The 23,411-nt window shown below is 43.1% G+C and overlaps 3 protein-coding genes across 6 annotated transcripts in view; 1 reads left to right on the top strand and 2 right to left on the bottom strand.

The window, feature by feature from the left end:
• Window positions 1-1,097: 1,097 nt before the first annotated feature.
• Window positions 1,098-5,148, bottom strand: PSMD10 (proteasome 26S subunit, non-ATPase 10). 2 transcript variants are annotated; one of them, XM_032123795.1, is made up of 5 exons: window positions 5,003-5,147; window positions 4,809-4,907; window positions 3,587-3,733; window positions 3,313-3,479; window positions 1,098-2,311 (listed from the first exon to the last, which is right to left on the bottom strand). In XM_032123795.1, the coding sequence occupies exons 1-5, from the start codon at window positions 5,114-5,116 to the stop codon at window positions 2,158-2,160; spliced, it is 681 nt and encodes a 226-aa protein (XP_031979686.1). In that variant the 5' UTR covers window positions 5,117-5,147; the 3' UTR covers window positions 1,098-2,157. The 2 variants fall into 2 exon arrangements, with proteins under 2 accessions (XP_031979686.1, XP_031979687.1); XM_032123796.1 differs by lacking the exon at window positions 1,098-2,311 and adding an exon at window positions 2,324-2,586 and having other exon boundaries at window positions 5,003-5,148.
• A 147-nt stretch (window positions 5,149-5,295) lies between these two features.
• ATG4A (autophagy related 4A cysteine peptidase) lies at window positions 5,296-16,841 on the top strand. 2 transcript variants are annotated; one of them, XM_032123793.1, is made up of 13 exons: window positions 5,296-5,397; window positions 6,939-7,049; window positions 7,969-8,040; window positions 8,386-8,484; window positions 9,737-9,838; window positions 10,367-10,439; window positions 11,341-11,420; window positions 12,403-12,590; window positions 12,694-12,772; window positions 13,693-13,838; window positions 14,425-14,481; window positions 15,308-15,419; window positions 15,686-16,841. In XM_032123793.1, the coding sequence occupies exons 1-13, from the start codon at window positions 5,388-5,390 to the stop codon at window positions 15,748-15,750; spliced, it is 1,194 nt and encodes a 397-aa protein (XP_031979684.1). In that variant the 5' UTR covers window positions 5,296-5,387; the 3' UTR covers window positions 15,751-16,841. The 2 variants fall into 2 exon arrangements, with proteins under 2 accessions (XP_031979684.1, XP_031979685.1); XM_032123794.1 differs by lacking the exon at window positions 5,296-5,397 and adding an exon at window positions 5,706-5,902 and having other exon boundaries at window positions 15,686-16,580.
• A 1,495-nt stretch (window positions 16,842-18,336) lies between these two features.
• The window catches only part of COL4A6 (collagen type IV alpha 6 chain), a 124,972-nt gene continuing 119,897 nt past the window's right edge, over window positions 18,337-23,411 (bottom strand). For both annotated transcript variants that reach the window (XM_032123786.1, XM_032123785.1), the window contains 6 exons: window positions 22,608-22,706; window positions 22,188-22,334; window positions 21,693-21,809; window positions 20,816-21,007; window positions 20,299-20,585; window positions 18,337-19,675 (listed from right to left, as the gene is read on the bottom strand). In XM_032123786.1, coding sequence (XP_031979677.1) covers window positions 19,415-19,675; window positions 20,299-20,585; window positions 20,816-21,007; window positions 21,693-21,809; window positions 22,188-22,334; window positions 22,608-22,706 — 1,103 coding nt within the window. In that variant the 3' untranslated portion in view covers window positions 18,337-19,414. The remainder of the gene's footprint in view (window positions 19,676-20,298; window positions 20,586-20,815; window positions 21,008-21,692; window positions 21,810-22,187; window positions 22,335-22,607; window positions 22,707-23,411) is intronic.

Here is a 23,411-nt window from a genome sequence, read left to right on the forward strand (position 1 = left end):
CTTCCTAGAACACCACAGGTTTTATATTTGTTCAAAAAGTAGGAATTGCTCGTTACGTTAATGTTTTTATATAGAGAAAGGAACAACTGACCATGTTCTTGACTAATGATTCCTCTCATACTTCTAACCACCAGTGAGTAATAGATGCTAGTAAAAAGGCAAAATTAGAAGCAAAACAGGCTGCTGGGAGTGAGGAGGTAAGGCAAATAACATGTATTTGGGGTTTCTTACCATAGTGAGGTGTTTTCTGTAAGCCTTCTGGCAGATGTTTGTTCTCATTACAGAGTCTCTAAAGTTTATTAAAAATTATGGGGCACCATTCCTAGCTTCCCACTGATACTCTTGGCAAAGCACAAGTCAAATTAAGTATTGATCCACAGTGTGTAGCTCTAAAACCCTGCAGAGTTATGCAGGATTCAGAAACATTTTTCAGAATTTGCTTTAGATGTTCCAACAGTCTTTGCTGCGTGGCCAATTTATCTTCCCCTAAGAAGCAGGGATCATTAATACAGACACCCGTTACTAAGCCAACATTCAAGCCACCATCTCCTAAGGAAGCAGATGTACAAAGCTACAGAGCTGTGGCAGGGTTTTTTTGCTACACAAAAATCAAGAATGAACACAGAACTCAGCTTCAGCTGCTCTCAAATCAAACTTTTAGCAGTGCCTGTGCAATATATAAGAAACATTTACTCAATCAGGTTCCTCCTTCAATCAAGGTCTGCATGGCCGGAGTTTACTGTACAGGCAAGTTATCCCTTCTGCTCTTAATGAGTCCCCTCAGTGAAATTTAACCTGCATTTTGTGATTTAAGATGCATTTAAAGTCCTGGGTGAAGGTATTTGGTTGTAAGTTTCTGTCTTGCTTATCAAAATTAATTGCATTACCTTAATCCCAGCAAGTCAAACTGTGGAAACTGCCAGCTTGCATTTCACCCTTTCCTGGAGGCTGAAGATCAAACACGTTGCATTTCCATACTGTGTAACAGATGGCAGGTTTTCATCTCGCTTGCTGTTCACACCCCAAACATACAAGCTATTTAGAAAATACTGGTTTTCTTACATGTAAGTTTAATAAAGTTTTATAATACCAAAGACTGTTGTTTAGGAAAGTTCTTTATTTCACAGAATTCCATCCTTTGTTCAAGGGGAAATCTACCCACTGGTGTCAAAAATTATCTTACCAACATCAGGACAGGAGGTCACTTTTCAGACTCTGCCTCGTTAGGTCTGCCTTATAATAACTTAATATCAGGATTTGCTCCGAGTAAATAAAGATTAAACCAGGCTTCTGTTATAAAATGAGATGGTAAACTGCAAGTGTCAGTGATGTTTATGGGAGTCAAAGAGAGCAAAAAAGGAACCTACAAAAGGAGTCAAAGAGAGCAAAAAAAGGAGCCTACAAAAGGAGCAAGAGGAAAAAATATTAAAGTGGAAGTACATCCCAGAGGAGTATCCAGAGCCATCCATTATAAAACAGTGTATTTGCAGAGGTAACCCTGAAACTGTGCCTGCATTCTGCAAGCAGTCCAGTGCACTTGATCAAATACATGTATTAAAAGACTCAGAGAAAAACAGGATAACAATCAGTAACAACAGAAAAGCTTTAAACACTCAGATCTCACTTAATACACCAAGAATAGCAGAAATGGATACAATTATCTAAGTCACTGAGCAAACTGCATTCTACAAAGAGAAATACAGTGTAGTTTAGAATCACCTGAAGAAAGGCAATCAGTACCCACAAAACACAAACAAAACCCCACACACAAATCACAAAGGCTATGGGAAAAAACAAAGACTCTAGAAGAAAATAAAAACTGTCTTTAAATGGTTAAAACATTTTTGGTCCTGTTTCTTGAAAGATATAATTCTAAACTGGGAACTGATATAGAAGGAATATCACATTATACACATCACACTGTAAACTGAAAGAAAACTGCAAGATATTGAAAAATACTTTAAAATCAGTGAACTATTTAATTAACAGGAAGTACAAAGAGTTGTTTTGGCACTGCACTTAAAGAACAGCTTCAATAAAAACATTTCATTACCATGCTGATACCATACATGACATCCTAGTTGAGCTACCAAAATACGAAGTTTTCAGTCTTAAATAGAAGTGCAACAGGAGAGAGGCTCAAGTGGGAAGCCCCCTCTAGCCTTCCACCATTCTTTTAAGGATGGCTCCCAGGCCACCCTTGGCCACTTTCAGTGGGGTCAGCTCTTCTTTATTCTCAATGTGAATACTTGCACCGTGAGACACCAGCAGCTTTGCCTCCTCCACTCTCTCTTCGTCGCAGGCTAAATGACTGCAGTGAGAACAAGAAACCCAGAGCCACTGTTAAACTGCCCAAGCTTATAAAGAGCAATAATTATGCCATGTCAAAATGACAGCGTGAATGTTGGGGGGAGATACATCTGAGAACAACAAATCCACAAGCAGCCAACTACCTAGACAGATTCCAAAGCTTGCTGTCCAGTCCCTCTGCTGTCATTAAGCAACTCAAGAACATTCCTCCTGCTGCTCTCCTTGCAATGTTAAGACAGTTCTTTGGGTTAGCATTTGGCTCTGCAGTCAGCAAAGCTAAAGAGAACAATAATCCATGGTGAGAATGGAAAATGGCAATCTCTATTAAATTGAAAGTGATAAATAAATTGTCTGATGCTAAAAAATAATCTGAAGTAATGTGTTACTGCAAATGCAGCAAATGCTTGTTTCCATTTGGCACAGTGTCCTAGGAAAAACTGTGCATTCCAGGGCCACACTGGGGTTTATGCACAGCTAAAACACACTGCTTGATCTTATTCACAGCAAAATCTGGATTCCACTGTGGTTTTGCCACCAAGTTCAAAGCAGCTGTAACCCTTACAGATTCAGATTGATCTCTAAGGTAACAACAAACACTGGGCTGCAACTTCTTTTCCTTAGAGAGGTGAAGAAAAGCTTCTAAAATGAGTTCTTGCTTGGCAGGACAGAGTAGACCAGCCTGCAAGACCAGTTTCCTCTGACTCTGATGTCATGTGCTCACTTTCTACCTTCTAGCAGCAATCAATGTATTCCAGATTATTACAAAAGGTGTTCTACACTCTTTTAAGTAGATGCAGTAACACAAATTAAAGTATGCATGTACAGACACACTGAGGCAAAATTCTAAGTGTGACTTTCTGAAATACTTTTTAATTGCACAGGAATGCGAAGCAAGAAAGTATTTTGAGGCAATGAAAAATTAAAAAAAAAAAGACACTGAAGTAATGGGAGTTTCATTTCACAGAGATTATGGTATATTGAGCAAAATAAAAAATTACTTACAGAGGAGTATTCCCTTCAGAGTCCCGTATATCCACAGTTGCATTGTGCTGCACAAGGATCTGTACCATTTTTAGGTTTCCTTTGGCTGCTGCTCTGTGTAACGGGGTGGATTCAAAATGATCTGTTGCATCTGGATCTGCTCCGTTCTCCAAAAGCATGATTGCAATCTGAGTACGTAGAAAGAGAAAGGAGCAGGGGAGGAAGATGTGGAGTTAATATATCTAAATCTTTCTTCCAAGAGCACCACCAGCTCCTGTAGCTTAGGTAAACATACCTCCTGCTTATTTTTGGAGGCTGCATAATGCAGAGGTGTGCAGCCATTCTGATTGACAGCATTTACATGAGCACCCTTAGCAATGAGGGCTTTCACAATTTCATCACGGCCTGCTGAAGCAGCAATGTGCAAGGGAGTCCAACCAGCCTACAGAGGTAAGAAGAAATCCACATTATTCAAGCCATGAGTTTCAGGGAGAAAAACATGACAATGCATAACCCAGATAGACTTGACTACTCACACTGCATATATTCTTACCAGTGTAAAGCTAAACATTATGGATTTTCACTAGAGACAAGGCTCATGTCTTCTTACACACCAGCATTCAGTACCTGACAAAAGCTGACAGTTAAATGACAGAAATCACTTCTGCTATGCAGTTATGCATGGTATCTTTGCAGAACACTTTGTCCCTGCAGAATTTACACTAGTGCCTTTTTAAGAACAAACAGGAGTAGTAGAAAAAGGTATTAAAAAGTTTCTGCAACCTTTTCTATATCCTACTCTCTAAACCAATGAGACATTTCCTTCTTTATGGATGACATTTAGGATGCTTTGTAATCGACACAAATATTTCAACTCTTCTTCTAGAGCAGGAGCAGGCCATCTCCTTTCCAACTGTGAATTCACTCAACCTGCCCCTCCTTTATTAATGCCTTTCCCAATACGAGGAATCTTCAGGGTGCCTCATGATTCGGCACAACATATTTGAGAGATCACACCGAGATAAAGGCAATATGAAAACCCCAACAACCACTGAAACACCCCTGGTTTTGCAACTTCCTTCATAAGAACAGTTATCCTAAAATTCCTGGACAATAAGCAGGAATCAAGTCTCCTCCTCACGCCTATTTCCACACGAACTGTGAAATACTTCACCCTGCCTTCCCAGCGCACATAGAGCAGCCTGGGCTTCTCCAAGTGTCAGATACCGCGCCGGGCGCACCAGCCGCCGGGAGGAGGGGGAAGAGCACGGAAGGGAGGAAGGGAGGAAGGGAGGAAGGGAGGAAGGGAGGAAGGGAGGAAGGGAGGAAGGGAGGAAGGGAGGAAGGGAGGAAGGGAGGAAGGGAGGCGGCTCCGGGAGCTGCCCCCGGCCGCTGTCAGGGCCCCTCTGCAGCTGCAGCCATGACAGCAAGGGCCCGCAGCACCGTCTGCGCAGCCGGACCGCCCCGCACAGCGGCCCGCGGCTCCCTCAGCCGCACCGTACGGCCGCGGCACTCACATCGTCCTTATCGTTCACGGGCACGCCGAGCCCGAGCAGGAGGTCTGCGACGTCCGTGTGTCCCGCCGAGCAGGCCCAGTGCAGCGCGGTGCGGTGATCCTGCGGGAAGGAAGCGGTGAGCGGGGCGAGGACGGGGAGCGGCTGGCTCCCGCGGGGAGCCGCCCCCAGGCCGCCCGGGGCCGCAGCCGGCTGACCTGGTCGGCCCGCGTGGCCTGGGCCCTGTCGCGGAGCAGCAGCGCCCGCAGCTCCTCGAGGCGCCCCGTGAACGCCAGGTTACACACAGCCACGTCCGACACCGAGCCCTCCATGCTGCCCCCGCGCACCCCCGCTCGCGGGACGGCCAAGCCCGCGCCGCGCCAATCAGGAGGGCGCCGGGACCCAGTCCAACCAATCGCGCCTGCCCGCCTGCTCCCCTCGCCCCTCGGGCCGCGAGGGCTGCTGGGGCTTGTAGTCCCGCAGCCGAACGGGCGGCGCGCTGCCGGTGGGCGGCGGGACTGCAGCTCCCAGGGCGCTCCGCGGCGCGGCCGTGTTGTGCCTCCGTGTCGGGGCGAGGAGGAGGAGGATGGTGACAGCGGGAGGATGGAGGCCGGTGAGGGGCGCGGGGCGCGGGCACGGCCGGCGGGGCGGCGCTGAGGGGCCAGGCTGGTGCTCCGGGGCTCCAGCCGGGCCGCCGGCGGCGGGAGGCGCCCGCGGGCTGAGGGGAGGCGGGTCGGCGCGGTGCGATCCGCCCTGAGGGGTCGCCCGGCGCGGGGGGTCCCGCGGCCTCTCCTGGGGCCGGGGCTGGGGGCTCGGGCGGGGGCCCGGGCGCGGGGAGGCTCGGGCGGGGCGCGGGGCGGCCTGAGCCGGGGGCCGGAGCCGGGTCTGCCAGCCCGGCCCCGGGAGGCGCCGCAGCTCGGGGGGGAGCGCTCTGCAGGAGCGCCGGGAAGGGGAAGGAGACCCCGGGAAGGGAAAAGAGACCCTGGCGGTGCCTCCTCGGGTGGTCCCAGGTGGCGTACAGCAGCGGGGGCGAGAGAGGCGGCCGCGAAGGAGGCGCAGGTGTCTCCGGCTGGATTTCGGGGGTCGCGAGTGTCTTAAGTCTTTGGACCCAAAAATAGGTAATTTGCCTTCCAAGTGCAGTAAGTGACGGCTTTTCTGATGGAGAAGGCAGAGCACAGTGCGAGAAGCTGTTTTGCCGAGCTGCCAGCCCTAGAGCAGTCTGTCGTGGTGTTTAACCACTGCCTGCGGGGAAGGTGAATGTCGGGGCTCGGCACTGCCGGCCCCGGTGCTCCAGGAGGGTGGTGTAGCTTCCTTTTGATTGCTGGAATGTATATATTTTTAAAATGGAATTTTTTAAATATATATGTTTACCTGCTGATTATTCACTCTTTGTACTGGATATATGTGCACTCACTTGAAAAGTAGGATAAATTGTTTGCTTTCACTTTTAACTTCTGATCTCATAGCATATAGTCCTTAAGATTGTTGTCTAAAATTATTTTACATGAATTTTTACACTTGAAGGGTTGTTTCACTCTTCCAAAAAGCACCATTTTAATGATCTGGAAAATGGTTGGACTGTCTTCTTTTAGTAGTATTATCTTTTGTTATTTTTCACTAAATAGATGTGGTATTGAATAATAACATTAATCTATTTAACACATCTATTTTTTTTGCTGAAGTGTTTCAAATCTCCAGTTGGGAAAGTAAAGCCAAGCCTTGCTAACACTTTTCACATGCTTCCCATTAAGCACGAGGCTGTAATCACTCTGATTTGTAGTTTTTGTACATTTCAGAACAAGCCGTGGTGCCTAAATTTTTTTTTCCTTTCCTCATTATCTTGAATCAAATCTCATCCTTGCTGCAGTCATCCTGAACTTCTGTCACTGGCTTCAGTGAGACTGCTTATAATCAAGGTGTTATTCCTGGTGTTCTCTCAACACTCACTGAGGATCTAAATAAAAACCAAGGCATTGGATATTTCAGTGTCAGAACAGCTTTTAAGGGAGAAAATTAAAAGCAGCTGGCAGCACTCCTTAGAAGCCCCAAAGGCTGCAAAGACTTGCTACAACTAGTTCAGTCTGAGAGCTCCAAGTTGTACATAAAAGAACAAGGGGATAAAATGGAGTTTGAATTTTGTGTATTCCTGTTCAGTTTTATCTAGGTATGAAAACCAGATCACTATTTTGTCAGACTACTTAGAAGAATTTCCAGAAACTGATGAGCCAGTGTGGATTTTAGGAAGGCAACACCACCTGAACACAGGTATCTTTAGAATTAAATTATCTGTAATAGCTGTAGAATATTCATAGATTCACATCAGCTGCCTCAGAAATAAATAAATAACTTCTGGGAAATGTTCAGCATTACTAATGTCATTTTTCAAATAACAATAATAAGTTAGTCTATGGCACATACTGTGTTTTGGTGAAAATAAATACATGACCTAAAAGCTAGAGCAGAGCAATGTGTTTATATAAAAATAAGATTTCAGAAATGAGTTTTTCTCCCTGGGGAGAAGACAGGGGCATCCTCCTGTGTTACATGTCAAAGGCAGTGGCCACCAATGCAGGCACGGTGTTCAGGACAGCCGAGGGTGCTGCATGCAGCCTTGATCAGCTGGAGAATCCTTTGGAAAAGGCAGCCAGTCTGAGCCACAGCTAAGGGAAAATGCAGCAAATAGGATTCTTAACCATTCTTCAGAGCCTTTGGAGAATTCTGTAAGTGCATGTGTTTAAACAAACAAAAAAAAACCCAGAGAGATTTAATTAAATTTAACCTTATTATTAACCTTTTCCTAAAATTACTTTCTGTTGGGTTTGGAGGTAATGTATAATTCCATGTTGGTTTGCACGTAGAAATTCTTAACCTGCTTTACCAGGTCTTTCCTTAGGATATAGTTCTCCAGAGTTGTTTCATTCAGGCTGGACATAGTCATTCCAAACACCTTGTAAAACTTCACTGGCTAATAATTATTTTATCCTTAATAAGTTAACTTTAATTAGCAGACTGCAAAAGCTCTCTGTGTTTCAACTGCTAAAAATGTTTTAAATTTTAAGGGTCTTGTATGTAAAAGCTAACAGGAGCCTTCCATGCACTATATATTCACTATACAGGGATAATTTGAATTTTTCAGTTTTAAAAGTCTGTTTTAATAATTTCTTTCCTCTTAAAATTATTCCAGACAAATCTAAGTTATTGTTGGATGTAAGTGCTCGTCTCTGGTTTACATATAGAAGAAAGTTTTCACCTATTGGTGAGTATGCAGCATTCCAGCTGCCTGGTTATGAATTAGCAGGATTAGTGATGGTGTTGGGGACTAAAAAGTTACTTTTACAGTATTAGAACATTTTGAGCATAATTTTAACTGTTTATGCAAACAAAAGATTAAAGCTGTTAAAATCAGTGCTTGCTGGTACCTGTATATAATCAGGTCCTCATGTTTGTGGGGCAAGCAGTGAAGTGACACCAGCGCTGTGGAGAGGAAGGAGCTTGCTCAGTGCCTTTGATCAGTAACAGTTGTTCGAGGTGTAACTGAGGCTCTCCCGGGGGCTGGGCTCTGTGTAGAGCCCGTGCTGACTGTGGGCAACTCTGTTCCCAGGAGGCACCGGCCCCTCGTCTGACGCAGGCTGGGGATGCATGCTGAGGTGTGGGCAGATGATGCTGGCCCAGGCACTGATCTGCAGACATTTAGGAAGAGGTGAGTACTGTTGCTGAGGCAACTTTTGTGTTATTTGGAGACTGTTTATTTAGCTCCATAAAAGCATAAAACCTGAAGTTATTAATGAAACTTTCTGTGATGCCCTGATAAAGTTACTAGTGAACTGTTCTTGTCTGATGGGGTAAAATCATGTCAGCCTTAAGCAGAGAAACAAAAACAGAGGAAGGACAAACAGGGAATCCCACTGTTGTTATTTTATAAATCTTTTTGAGGAATACCCAAGTTGAAGCCAAGGGAAAACTTGCCACCATGGGTCTGACTTCTTCCCCTCTTCTCATTCCATAGCCACCAAAATGCTGGCTCAAGGTGATGGTGCGAGTAGTGACAGCGTGATATTCACCACACAAAAGTACTTCACAAACCACTCACCCATCATCAGCCTGAGTCCAAACCCTGCAGCAGACCCCACTAGTGCCTGCTCTTAATCCTATACTAACACCCCATATCCCAGGGTCAGGGGTGAGTGTCATAGGTCTGCTCTGTGTGTCACTCTTCTGTCAGTTACCTTACTGTGGTTGGGTCTGTGATCCTTATGCTCTTTTGTCATGGTTTCTATGGCAGCATGATTTGTGGATTTACCACTTTAATAACAGAATCCACAGAAGGATTTATCCATTTGAATAACTGAATCTGCAGAACAGTAGTGCAAAGATTTAACTGAAAGAGTAGGCAAACAAACATATTACCTGAGAAAAACTACAACTTGAACTTGCAGTATGGGTCTGAATAGCATCAGCCCTGTGTATGTGCTTCTCTGTTAGTAAATGTGAGGTAACTACCTCATGTTAGAAGCAGGAACTCACATGGAAAAGCCATGGTTTGGATTTTTCTGTGGGAGAGGGCCAGCATTGTGTTTGGCCTTTGCTTTATGAATCTTATTGTCCTACAAATGCTTGCAAATCTAACAAAGTCTAAACAGAACAGATAGTTTTAACCAGTCTTAGAAGCTCACATAGAGCAATAGCTACCAATTGTCAGCAGTGATCACTCAGGATGTATTTGCAGTTGGCATTGTTATTTTAGTTTCCCAGTTTTCACAAGATAGCATGTGATGATAAAGGACAGCTTGATAATAAATGACAAGGTGTGACTTCTAGGATCTCTAAATAAAATGTAAATATTAGAGATGGATTGCCTCTTAACATCTCATTGATGGCTTCTGCATTCTAGAAATTTGATCAGTGTGATGAAAACATTATTTTTTAATCTGTATAATTCTTTTTCCTGGAAGATTGGCAATGGGAAAAACACAAAAAACAACCAGAAGAATATCATAGAATCTTACGGTGCTTTCTAGATAGAAAAGACTGCTGTTATTCTATCCACCAAATGGGTAAGAACACACAACTTCTTTTTGTCCACTGAAATTCCAATGGTGTTGCAACTTTCTCATTTGAAATAAGTTAATTAAAAATTTTGAAAAGGTGATTATGAAGACAATGTATACATTTATATATAAATTAAAATGCATGCAGATGGGTACAAAGTATAATAATTCAGAAATGTTATTCACTAAGACCAAAATAAATCTGTATGCTAGAATCTAGCTCTTGATAAAGTGTGCAAGTTTTGGGTAGCAGAGTTGATAGTATTAAAATAGACAGTCATAAAGCTTACTGCTGTAATTTGTAAGTAAGGACATATTTATAATTCTCATTACAGTTTAGGAACTTTTTGTAAGGGAACTAGCAGTCAGTAAGTTTTGAAAAGAGCATAGATTGAAAACATAATTGTTGTTAAATACAGCTTGCACTTGCTCTAGAATGTTTGTCAAAATATTCGTGGGCCATGCTATTTGACATAGACTGTGACCAGCCTCTCTGTGATCTTTTCCTGTGTGTGTTTTCCCTTACAAAAACAGCGCAGATGGGTGTTGGAGAGGGGAAATCCATTGGAGAATGGTTTGGACCAAATACAGTTGCTCAAGTACTGAAGTAAGTCGTGGCAGTGGCTCCCTCAGAACGTGCTCCCGGGGCCGCTGAGCTCGGAGACCGCACAGCGCTGCCCGAGGGTGCTGGAGAAAACATGGAAGCTCCTCCTAGTCTGGAAGCCACACTAGAGATGACTTTGCTGAGGGAGGTGCCAGATGTCAGGAGGCCGGACTGCAGGTCCTGGGCGCCATTTGCTGCAGCCCTGGGACAGACACATTCTGGAGTGGGAAAGGAGCTAAAGGATGTCCTGGCCTCCAGCTCCTTTCCCTTATGAATTCTTAATGGCTCACATACCAGTTTTTTGGGCTTATTTTAGACAACCAACAGCACCTGCGCAGCCTAAGAGCTCCCTTCCCCAGAGTTTTGGATGTCACACAAGTGGACAGAAACCTGTGTGCTATAATGCCCCCCTCCTAACTTTTGGGTGCCAAAATCTTGAGCTGCTCTGGCTTTTAACAACCTGAAATAGTTTCACTGAGTTTAGTGGAACTTCTTGAGCACAAAGTAATGTGAAAAACTGGCTTAGGAATTTTTTCCTTCTCTACATGATGTCAGGCACCATGGGCAGAATCCCACAGCAGAGATTGTTAATTGTAATAAAAAGTAATAAACATAATTATGTGGTTGAGCTGTTACTATCCCTGCATTTGGCAAAAGGACAAGACAGTTTTCACATATTATAGTGTGTGTGTTTTTCCTGGAACCACTCATTATTATTTTTTTCTAAATACTTTAAATACTAAAAGTTATCTTTTTATTACACGGAGACTTAAAAAAAGCCCAGCAAATTTTTTTTCCAAATAAATGATTCTTTTTACTCAAGAACCATTTAACTGTCATGTGTTAAAAGCTACCCTTGTGGTCCTAATAAGCTTTTATTAATTATTGCCTTTATGTTTTCCAGGAAGCTTGCTTTATTTGATGAATGGAATTCATTAGCAGTTTATGTATCTATGGACAATACAGTGGTCATCGAAGACATCAGTAAGTGAAACAGGAGTTTTTGCAGGACTGCTTTAGTGTCTCAGCAGATATTAAAGAGTAGCTCAAGCTCGTAGCAAATTTGTTTGGAGAAACTACTTCTGGGAGCATTGGGGTAGTGGTTGGATTTGATGAACTTAAAGGTCTTTTCCAGCCTAAATGATTTGATGGTTCTGTGATTATTTCTTTGGTGACAGTTTTTGATTTGACTCCACTCTCCTGAATATAGCTAAATATAAGCAAAATCTTGGGACTGTCCATAGTTGTTCCCAGGGTAAGAAAAGGAATAAAGGAAATGGATACTCAGGTTTGGGGTTCTCAAAACTAAAGTTAGCACAGACCAGTGAGGCATTTTTGGTGACCAACTTACATACCATGTGGATGAGAAGGTGGAGTTTGGTCTGTGCTACCTTAACTCCCACTTCAGCAATGGAATGAAGTTGCAGTATGTAAAAATACAGAGAATTGCTTGTAATACAGAGTTTGCCAGAGATTCGTTTTTGTCAGGCAAAAGGGAAACGAGGGTCAAATCCTTCAGAAATACGTGGCCCATTTTTAGTTGTAAGGGTGGGTTTACAAGTGGTATTTAGCCACAGCCTGGTTCTACTTTAGTCCCTACTTCTGCTTATTTTGTGTCTACATCACTGGAAGTGAAGAGTTCCCTGAAGAATTTCTAATGCTTCATCTCTGCTGTATTATCTCCCAGGGAAAGCTTGACAGCATTAATACTGCAAAACAGTAAATACAACTTCAGTCTTAAACATGCATACCCTCATTTTTTTCATGTCTCACTAATACGCCAGCACGTACTCTGACTGCCAGAATTACTTCTACTAAATAGTCAGTATTTCCAAGCCCTGCTCCTTTTGTCTTAAAACTGGAGCTCTGTAAAACTGTCTGGAAAAGTAATTTCATTCATGATTGAGAGGAAGATCTGCTCTGTATTCCTCTGTGCATTCACTGATGTCTGTTTTCGTTCCCCTAGAGAAGATGTGCTGGTCCCCTGCCCAGAGCAGCGGCGTTGCCCACAGCAGTGCACATTTGCACAGAAGTGCTCTTGGCCAAAACAAGAACACAGCAGGATTGTGCCCAGGCTGGAAGCCCCTCTTGCTCATTATCCCTCTCCGGCTAGGGATTAATCACATCAATCCAGTGTATATTGATGCGTTTAAAGTAAGGGATTCTTCAGTGACTTGTTTATGTATGTGAAATAAGTTCAGGTATCTGTTATATCAATAAACAAATCAATTTAATTTTTCTCTCTTTGGACTCCTAGGAATGCTTTAAGATGCCACAGTCTTTGGGAGCATTAGGAGGGAAACCCAATAATGCCTATTATTTTATAGGATTTTTAGGTAAGGAAGAAAGAAACTTACTCCAAATATTCATATGACTGAAAGAGGAAGGATTTTCTTTGGGAAGGGGAAATAGTAAGCATTTCAAGCATGAGAATGGAGAAGAAGAAACATACCTCAGACACTTCAGAACAGTATGAGACCATCCTTACTGGAACAGAAAAGCAGCAGCAAAGCTTGACGTAAAAATATGGAATGATAGAAGCAAGAACAAGACACTAAGAAAAGTTGATAGCATTCAACAAGTGTCAGATGTCACTGCTGCTTAAATAATGAATTTTTTCTCATCATTAACACTTTCTAGTGAAGAGTGTCTTGTTTTATTCTTTTGCTTCCTCGCTGTCTTAAATTATTGTCTCATATTTTTCAATTTCTTATCAAAGCTTCTATGTCTTCCTTTATTAATTAATGGAATAGTTGATCCTAGATTCAGACTTTCATATTTCACCCGGGTTTGATCTGTAACTTCTTAGATATTTTGTTCTTTCTTCTGTAAAACTTGAGCTGTTTTAGTCAGACTTACTTGTTCCAATTTCTGGGTGAATGCCTAATGGGATTACAGATTGCATTTGTGGTCATCCTGTATCTTTCATCTGAGGAATGTTAGGGATTACAACAGCTGAGATTTTTCAAAAATGTACTGGACTTCACATAAATGAAGAAGAGTATGTGACAAAGGTAAAACAAACCATCCAAAAAATCCACTCTAAAAGGTAACAGTGGAAAATTATACTAAATGCTGTGTGGGATACTGTTGTGCCTGGAACTGGAACTGCTTTCCCGTTCTCTTAAAGACTCCCTAGCTAGAGAGTTGAGATATGGACTGTGCTAATAATCCAATTTGTGTTATACAAGTCTGGATGGAGTAAGTTTATTAATGCCTCTTGCTTATTACCACCATATGGATTTTACCCCTCCAGGCAATGAGCTGATCTACTTGGACCCTCACACCACTCAGAGTTTTGTAGATTCAGAAGAAAATGGCACAGTCGATGATGAGAGCTTCCACTGCCAGCAAGCCCCACACAGAATGAAGATCATGAATTTGGACCCTTCAGTAGCTTTAGTAGGTTTTAGACAGTAACAAATGCGTGTACTTTATTCAAAGCAATACCTCTGTGTATTGTTAAGGGCAGCAACATGTTTTCTTGATCACAGTCAAGATCACAGGGCACTCTTCTGCAATCTAAAATTCAACACATAGTAGTTTATCTATTAACTGCACAGGATACGTGAATTTTAGCTCAAGCAGGGAACCAGCCGCTTGTATCCTGGGGAGCCAATTAAGTTTCTTTCCTGGGCAACATGGACCGTTTCCAAGAAGTAGTTTGAAAGTTGAAGCAAGGATCTGCATCAGGTTTCCTTATTTTATTCCATCACTATCACCTATGCATGGTTGGTCTGGAGAAGATACCTGAGCTTGTTTTATTTAATTTACAAATCTTCAAGTGGAATTACTTGTAGAAGTCATCCAGTATAGGTCACAAGAATACTGTGGTAGTTGAAGGAATTCAATCGGATCTCATGCCAGTGTCCTTTGGTTGGGTGATGGGTGATTGTCACTTGGGATATAACTCATACATACATAGCACAGCAACCTTTGCTCACTGACATATTGTATTTAGTTATTACTATGTGTGTTCTTTCCTTAGGGCTTCTTTTGCAAAGAAGAATGTGATTTTGATAACTGGTGTAGTCTTGTACAAAAGGTAATACTACTGTCTTTTTTTGCTCTGCATGAAATGATGGCTACTGTTCTTTGTTAACGGAAATTCCCAGCCTGCAAATCAAATGATCCCCAGTGAAGGTGGCACTAATGATCAGGGAGAGCTGACACTGCTGATGGAGCTTGTTCAGCATTTTGCAGCCCTGAGCCCTGGAGAACAAGTACATAACACCTGCTTCCTGAGTTTGTCTTTTTTTAGCAGTACTGCGGTAGTGGCTCATACCTAAGTCATTTACTGAGAAACACAGCAAGCAGTTGGAATATTAAGCAACAGGAATGCGAATATGAAATACCACTAACTAAAAGGCATTTATTTTTAAAAACGGCTACAGAAAGCAGTCTGTAAATAACCGAAGTAGAAGATATGATGTTGCTCACCTGACAGGAGTGAAATTTGGCTTCAATAATAACTTGTTTCTCCTGATCAAAACCTGTCTTCAAAAATCTGTTGGATTTCTTTGAGTAGATAAGTCTGTCTTTTATTTCCATTGAACACAGAGAGGTCCATGTAAGTAATTTACTTTTAAAAGGCAGAAATATGTTCTTGGTATCTTTTTGCTCCATGTAAACAAAATTATAGATGTATGGCTATCAAAGCTCATTATAATCCACTGATAACTTGTAGGAGAGTTTAAGAGATCCATCTTCCAGGTGTGTTTTCAAGTAGGAAAATACTAGAGATGTGTGAAGCAGTGATTCATGGTGGCAGGTACCTGAAATAACAGGAACTTACAGCCTTTGATAGATACACAGTATTAGAAATGTTTTTAATTAAGCAGGCAGTTTTTTGTTTTGTATTCTGTCCTCAGGAGATTCTAAAGCAACAGAGCCTGCGGATGTTTGAGCTGGTCCAGAAGCACCCACCACACTGGCCTCCTTTCATACCTCCAACCAAGCCAGAAGTGACAACCACAGGAGCAGGTGTGGTACCACTGACAGCGCTGCTGGGCAGCAGCGTGGGGCTCCTCAGCCAGCAGGAGCACCACCAGAGCTGGAATAACTGGGCTTTCCTGAGGATCAAGCGATCACTGCCTGATTAAGTGCCGTATTCCTATGGAATGTCAGTTATCCAAACATTCTTAAATCTTAGAAAATATTTCAAAGGCAGCATTTCCGAAGGGGTTGAGGGTTTTTTTTAGTAAAGAAAATCAGGTATGTCTTTACATTCTAAATTATTTATTTTTCAGAACTCATTGAATCTACTGACAAGCTATTTGAATTGGAAGAAGAATTTGAAATCTTGAGTGTATGAAGGAAACTGTGGTGACCCTTCTGAGTATTGAACATATTGTTAATACTATTGCATTGACTTAAATTACACAGCCATGTTAGCCCCGAAGTGCCTGAAATCATGGATAACAGAGCACAAACACCTGGTAGCATCCAAAACTCCAACGGGGACAGTTCCTTCTGTCAAAGAGCTTCCCCAGATGGAAAGGCGGTGAAAGATTTTATTATGAGACCCTGAAAAAGAACCTCTTTTTAATGTATGTCTTTCTTGAAGACAAATGGACCTCTGAGGCAAAAGCAAGTCTGTCACTGGGCTGTATGTTTGGAGAAAGGGATAACACAAAATGGGTATTTCTTGCTCTCATATAATGCAATAGTTTAGTTCTTAAAACAAAACAGTCTTCAGTTAAGGAGGATGTTTACTTCTGTTCCCTCCCATGGGCTGCATCATAGAAAAAATGCATTGTCTTGTTTAAAAGATCGACTGGATCAGGAGAAAATTGTTTCCTTGTTAAATATTTTAACATGTATTGGAGCAACCACACTTTATTACAAAAATGTTTCTGTGAAAGGAACTATGTCTAACGTATACGTTTTGCAATAGCCTTCCTGTTTCTGGGAGACCTCAAGAGGAACAGGAGCCTCAAATAGTTGATATAGATCACAACCACTGTTATATATTTCACCTTGACCTTAAAGTTCAATCATTAAAACTTAGGCTGACTTTTCTTTTGGAGCTAAAGTGAGTCAAAGGTGGTTTAACTGTACCTTATTTATTTTAAAAAAGATTTACACAAGTATCTCTGTTACTGCACTTTATCCGTGCATCTAATAAATTTCTTAAGCTTTTCATAGGTTGTATGCTGCTATATTTTGTTAATTTGTGTGAACTAAATATAAGCCAGGTTATCTTAAAACTTAATATATAGGCATATGCAAATTACTTAATTGTTGGGTTTTGACTTGTTGCCTTTTGAAATCTGTTTTGGTAAAAGTGCCTTAATTCTCCAGGTTTATCAGAAGAGCCAGTGCAGTTTTGTTTCTTAGACAGAGTATCTCTCTAGCAGCTATAAGAAAACCAGCTCAGAATAAAGGAAAAGATCTTTTACTTCATTCTGCAGTTCCTTTTTACTATCAGACAGTCCCCATTCTGATCATTTTGTCACGATAGTGTAATGGACGTGAATCGCACACTTTCATCTTCAGCAATAAATGACAACATCGAGAAATCCTGAATGCTGTCTGCTCTCACTTGCACTTCTTGATCAGGGCCAGCATGATTTCCAAGAAAATAGTCATGACCTGGTCACAGTTCATCTTGTTTGCCTTCAGTGTTTATTAGCCATGGTTTGGAAACTCTACATGTAGGAAAAATACAATTTTCTTCCCCCTCCATGGATTAGCTGCACAGATTTAGGGTTTTTTAAACAAAGCATTTCTTCTTCATTAATATGCAGAGTTTCTGTTCTTGTGACATCAGCTGCTGCCCTCTCCTCCCCACAGACAAAAATTAAAATGAGCCCTTGCTCTGAAAGCTCAGTCTTGAGCCATGCCTGCTAAAAAAAATAATTAAAAGACCCCTAGTGGTGTACCACGTGCTTATGCCCCACACCACCCTTAGCCATGAGAAACACTCTTCAGAGAGGAGCCTGAGCCTTGCAGAGCTCTTGAAGGATTCAAGGTGGGGGGTAAAGAAATGGAAATGGGGCTGATAGGAGAACAGCTGGTGACTGGAATTCCCACTCTGTGCACCTGACAGAGAGGGGCTGGTGGAACTGGATGGAAGCTTGGACAGGGACAGCAGTGGAACTGGGTACTGCAATAGAAGCAGTTCTCTAAAGACAGTGGTGCTTAAAATGCATAGCTCTGATCCTGGGGAGTAAGTTGTGTTTGCATGTGGCATGTTCAAAAATAAAGCCAAGTCCCTGCAGATACAAGCCCTGACCAACACCTCTATTTGTACCACCCCAGGAGCCCAGTGGCTGAAATTTTCATTGTACTTTGCCAGTTATCTGCATGATTTTTCAAAAGTCATGAGCTTTGCTCTGTGCACTTAAGTGTTTTAAAGTTGCACGTGCATAACCCAGGATGTAAATCCAACATGGTCTGCCTGTGCCAGGACAGCTGGGAAGTAGACTGGATATCCTACAGGAAAGGACTGCTGCTCAGGAGTGTTAAAATGCCTTAAAAATACTTGCAAAATACCTCCAAAGCAGTTGCTGATCTTTCACAATTGGGAATAAGTGACTACATTGTCCCTCACAACTTCCCTGCTCATCTCCAGAGTGGTTCAACTCCAGAACTTGCAGAGCTCTGACCTCCATCTACGAAGATAATAATGTGTTATGCAAGTAATACTTTCACCTTTACTGATTATTATCTGCTTAAAATAATGTCTCAGTCATGCATTAATAATAATTTTCTGAATAAACTTGACAGTGTATTTGCAAGGCACTGCTTTGAAATGTCCTGGAATGCCAACAGAAAAGGATTTGATACACTTCACTCCAGAGAGGTTAATGGTAATAACATTAGTCCTAATGAATGAATTCATTATAGGTATAAGCATACCTTTGTCATGGGTTTCCCTTAAAATATACAAGGAAAATCCAGTTAGTGGCACTTCTCTTTAATTACGCCCTGAAGGAAAGTTAACAGTGCATACAGCAGAGATACAATTTTTTAAACTAACAGCAATAAAGCCCAGAGGAAGCAGTATACAGCACATGGTGACTGCAAGAGTAAAAAATGTACATCCCGTAACTTCTTACTCCTGTGTCTGCATAAGCTCGTGTGCCATCTAGTAAAGCCTCTACTTTTCAAACACACACAGCTTGAATGATTACAAAATAAGTGTGCCAAAGCTGCCTCAGGAAATTTATGTTCATAGTAATAAAATGTTGGCTAATAAAGTATGGCTGCGTATCATTGACTGCAGGGAGATAAGCACAGACCTGGAAGCCAACAGACCTGGAATATATTTCAATAGAAAGCAATGAAAATGGTGCAGGTATTTTGGATTCATCTTTACATCAAAAATTGCATTTTTCATTGGTGTAGCTCTTTAAGGTCAACTGTGGATGTCAGTCTGAATTAGAACTGGTTACCTGTTATTGGAGGAAAGAATGTTCCATCTGTGTAATAAGCAAAGCAAAACATTCATTTTTCCATTTTTCTAAGAAAATCCATTAGCAGCCATTAGTGCATAGTGTTTCCAAGTCACCATATACTGATACATTTTAGCTAGTTCTGTGTTTCACAGGAGAATGAGTCTTCACTCCCTTACACTGGAGCAAAGACACTAATTAAGCATAGCTTTGGAAAAGTCTCTCTGGGTGATGACTGGATGTGCCTCAGACAGAGGAGTGGTGCGAGCCATCAGCTGCTCTTCAGTCTGAGTAAGGAACTCACTGAGACTTTCTGAGGTAGCCATAAAGGAGGGGAAAAAACACTGAAGAAAAAACATAGCACCACATTTCATTAAAAAACTGGCTTCAGAACACTGGTCTTTCCCTCCTCTGTGCACAGTCAAACTCCTGGACTTGAAACTTGATTTTTGTAGAGTTCTGGCTGTCTTGATTCACCCATCAAACGCACACAAAACAGGTTTGTGAATTTACCCTTCTCCAGTCAGTGATGTCTAATCTGGGGTAACAAAGACTGTTCCTGTACCTGCATTTCTGTTACTACAAGTTCTTCATGCACACCTGGCAGCGGCTGACCCGTGTCCGAAGCTGTCCCGCTTTCAGAGTCTCTGAGGGAGGAGCACTGACAAACTGCTGCTCCTGCTCCACTGTGGTCAGCCAGAAGCTGTACTTGTTGGCAAAGTAATGGCACGTGCCCCGAGCACCATTGCACTCGATGAACGGAGTAGCTCGGAAATCCTCCAGGCAGGAACCGGGTGAGACGAGGGACTGGCCTCCACCTTCCGCCCCCGCTGCAGTGTGCTGAAATAAAGACGGCACGTTGAGTGAGCTCAAAGGAAGAGATGGAGGCAAACGGGAGTCTCCTGGTTCCATTGCTACAAGGAGTGAAACAGGCAACCACAACTATACAGCTGGCTGTGTGTATCTGTCTCTTGAGTCATGGCTCGAAGGGAAAAAGCAAAGGAACATGCTTAGGCTGAATATATAGGCCGGGAATAATGGAAAACCAGCTTTTCACTTGAAAGTTGGGAAAATTTCAAAACAATAATGCTGCCATCATGTTTTTCTAACAATCTTACAGCTTCTAGAAGAGTGCAATAGAAAACTTTTTCCACTGAGAAAGAGGATTAAGTCAATAGTGTAGCTTAATTACTGTTCCCACATTTAAGGGTTTGAAGAACAAACATCTGTGGCAATCCAGAACTAAGGCCACAGTGTTACCACCAAAACTGATCAGGACAGGTGCTAAACAGAGCAAACTCAGAGCTACAGCAACTCAGCTGATGAAGAAGTGCACTGGGGCAAGGAGAGACAGGGCTCCAGGCTCCTGTAAGTAACCCACAGAACACAGTCTCAGTGACCTCATCAGAGAGGAGAGATCAAAATGTTTAAAGCTGCCTTTGCTCTAGCAGTAGCGTCCTTACCATAAGGAAGGAGTATCCTATCCACAGGCTGCGCCAGCCCAGGGGACACTGTGGGATGGTGATGTCCTGGCTGTGCACAGCCACAGCCTGGGAAGGTGCTTCACACACAGAGCACCGGCTGATGTACTGTGGGATCTGGACGCTGTCCACGGGCATCATGGGGATGGGAGCAGTGGTGGACAGCCAGTAGGACTTGTCGTTTCGGCTGGCGTAGTAGCACACTTCATTGATGTTGCAGTAAATAAAGGGCATGGTGCTGAAGCGAGGCAAACATGAGCCAGCAAAACCTGGAAAAATTGGAGCAGTGGTCATCCCAAGCATCTGCCAAACACTCCAAGTCACACACACCAACGTTAGGGATGAGGATGGTATGAGTGACACCGCTCCCAGTGCAGATTTGGCCAAGCCAGCTGCCACCACCTCCACCACAACCCTCTGCACTATCAGGGAGGATGGCTTCTTTGAAATGTAATTTTGGCCTGTGTTGTTCATTCCTGAGAGAATTGCGTCAACTCACCGAGATCCTGGTTGTGTGACTTCTCCTGCCCCTCCACGTACAGCAAGCTGTAGCCGTCCCAGAGCTTGTTCATCCCTATGGGGCACGGGGGGATCTGATCTGACTGACTGTGCTTCACCAGAGTGTATCCAACGCCCACGCTCCGACCAGGCATTCCCGGCAAACCAAGGGAACCCGGCTTCCCAGCAGCACCTGGGAGACAGAAGGAGAACTGCTATTTCTAGTGCACAGCGTGGACATCAGCTGGTTCTACACTCCATCTGGCATTGCTTATGGCAGCCTTGCACAACGAGGAGCCCAAGCTGTATGAATTACTAGACTTAACAGCTCCAAAAGCAGTCATTTCACAGCACCACCCACCCATTCCCTTCCTCTTTTAGTTTTCTTTCTTTGCCCAACAACTCTGGTGCTAGTGTGTTAGGTGTCTCACAGTGCAGTAATTCTGAGGATTTCAAAGCACCAACCAAAACCTAATTCATTCATTTTTGCTATAGTACTCTTCTTGATGATATTCCTCTTCTTTCTCACTGTGCCCTTCCTCACTGTCCAAGCCTCACGGGCAGGGTTACTGTGAATACTATGTCACTCCTTTAGATCTTCAAGATGATTCCCACATACACAAAACATTAAAACTAAAAGGTGTTGAGAATTGCACCTACAGAAACACCAGTAGTGACATCAACAAGGACATGTGACAGAACTTTCCTCAGTGAAGATAAAATTTCCTTCATTGCAGATACAAAACACAAGACCATAGTCATCCCCTGGTCTTCCTAAGGGATTTGTGTGTTGGGGAGGGTCTCTGCAGAAACTGTAAGCAAACACAATTCTACTGTTTGCCTCTTTTTGATCTGTGCTCCCCAAATCATAAAATTACCTTCAAATCCCTGTGGTCCTGGGGCACCTGGAAGCCCTGGTTCCCCAACTATGCCAGGTGTTCCAGGTAAGCCATCACGTCCTTTCAAACCCAATCTTCCTGGCAAACCTTTTGGGCCTGAAATAAAATACAATTATTAGTATCATCATTTCCTCATAGTATTGCCTTCACTCCTGCAATCATATTCCAGAAGGGAAATAGGATGTCAGCAGCCATGCCAAGAGCTCACTCTTCACCAGCTGTGGTTATAAACAGCCACCTCCAAAAGAGACTCCACCTGATCTGGTTGTCTGTAGAAGGATTGCAAGGTACAGCTGAGTATGGTTACACATGGTTAAAAATGAAGCATTATATTTGTATATATTATATTTGTATGCATTTTGATGGAATTCTTTCCTAAATTAAAAATCCATGTAAACATTCCTAATGCATTTCATAAAGTAGTGTTTTTCTTCCAGAAGAATGGCATTGTGGTGATCTGAGTGTACTTTTTACCTGGTTTTCCAGCTGGGCCATGGAATCCAGGATCTCCATCAAAGCCAGGGACACCATCAATTCCTGGCAGACCAGGTAATCCTGCAGGGGCTGTGACTTCTTCTGGCTGTGGGGTTATTCCTGGAGCCCCTGGTCTGCCAGGGAGACCTACACGTGCAGCAAAGGATGTGTAAGTACCCCACAAAAACCACACAGATTTCATGCTAATCCTGACACAAAGGAGAAGAATGTGAAATTAAGATCATCATTGCACATCAGCACTGGGTATCTTGTAAAAAGTATGTCAAGCTCTTTCTAACTTATTTCAGTCTCTAAGAGATCAAGAGTCTCCCAAATAAGCCCATTAAAGGAGCTCTGAAGTAATCCCCAGCCCAAACCAGGTGCAATAAATGACAGCTTTTTAAATCCTCCAGCACTCACCTCGACGGCCCATTTCACCTTTCAGCCCAGCATAACCAGGATCCCCTGGAGGCCCATCTTTACCTGGCATCCCCATTAGGCCAGGCTCGCCTCTTGCCCCTGCAAAGACACACAGCCAAAACTGGGCCTAAGCACAGGCTCCTGATTCTGACCCGCAGCTGGAGCTCTCACGACAGCAACAGCATTTGGGCTCCAAGATGGAGGGGACCTCAAGGAAGTCTGTGCCTAATTTCACATCCACAATGGCTGTAGAGCCTCAAGACAAGAATTTCCACTGCTACCTAACTGTACTTTATTGAAAGTACTCTTCCCCTTCCTTGGGTAACCCAGGGACAGGGTTGGGGACTACACATCTTTACTATTTGGAATCCATCTCAATGCACAGCACAGGGGGATGGGATCTGCCAGCCCACAAAGACAGCAGACAGTTACTCATCTGGCAGTGGCTGTCCATCCTGCCCTGGCTTTTGAGCTGTGTGGTGTCTCTCAAACCTTGCTCCTGGAGTCCCTGTGTGCAGCTGCCCTTTGGCCTTCTTTGGTACAGACCAAAGAGAGAGCAACGTGCTCCCTGCCTTTGCCCAGAACAACATCTCTGAACTCCTACAATCCTCTTAGCTTCCTGTGGAGACCTAAATCCACCACGCTAAAGCCTCTGAGCATACAGGACAGGTGGGATGAAGCAGCAACTCCAGTCCTTGCCTAGAGTGCACAAGTGGGTAGCTGTGGTCAACAAGCACAGCAACATTGCAGGTGGACACCATCTACTCAGAAAAAAAAACCAACAAAGATAAGAGATAAAAAATC

This window comes from Corvus moneduloides, chromosome 14, assembly GCF_009650955.1.
Source record: "Corvus moneduloides isolate bCorMon1 chromosome 14, bCorMon1.pri, whole genome shotgun sequence".
Lineage (NCBI taxonomy): Eukaryota > Metazoa > Chordata > Aves > Passeriformes > Corvidae > Corvus > Corvus moneduloides.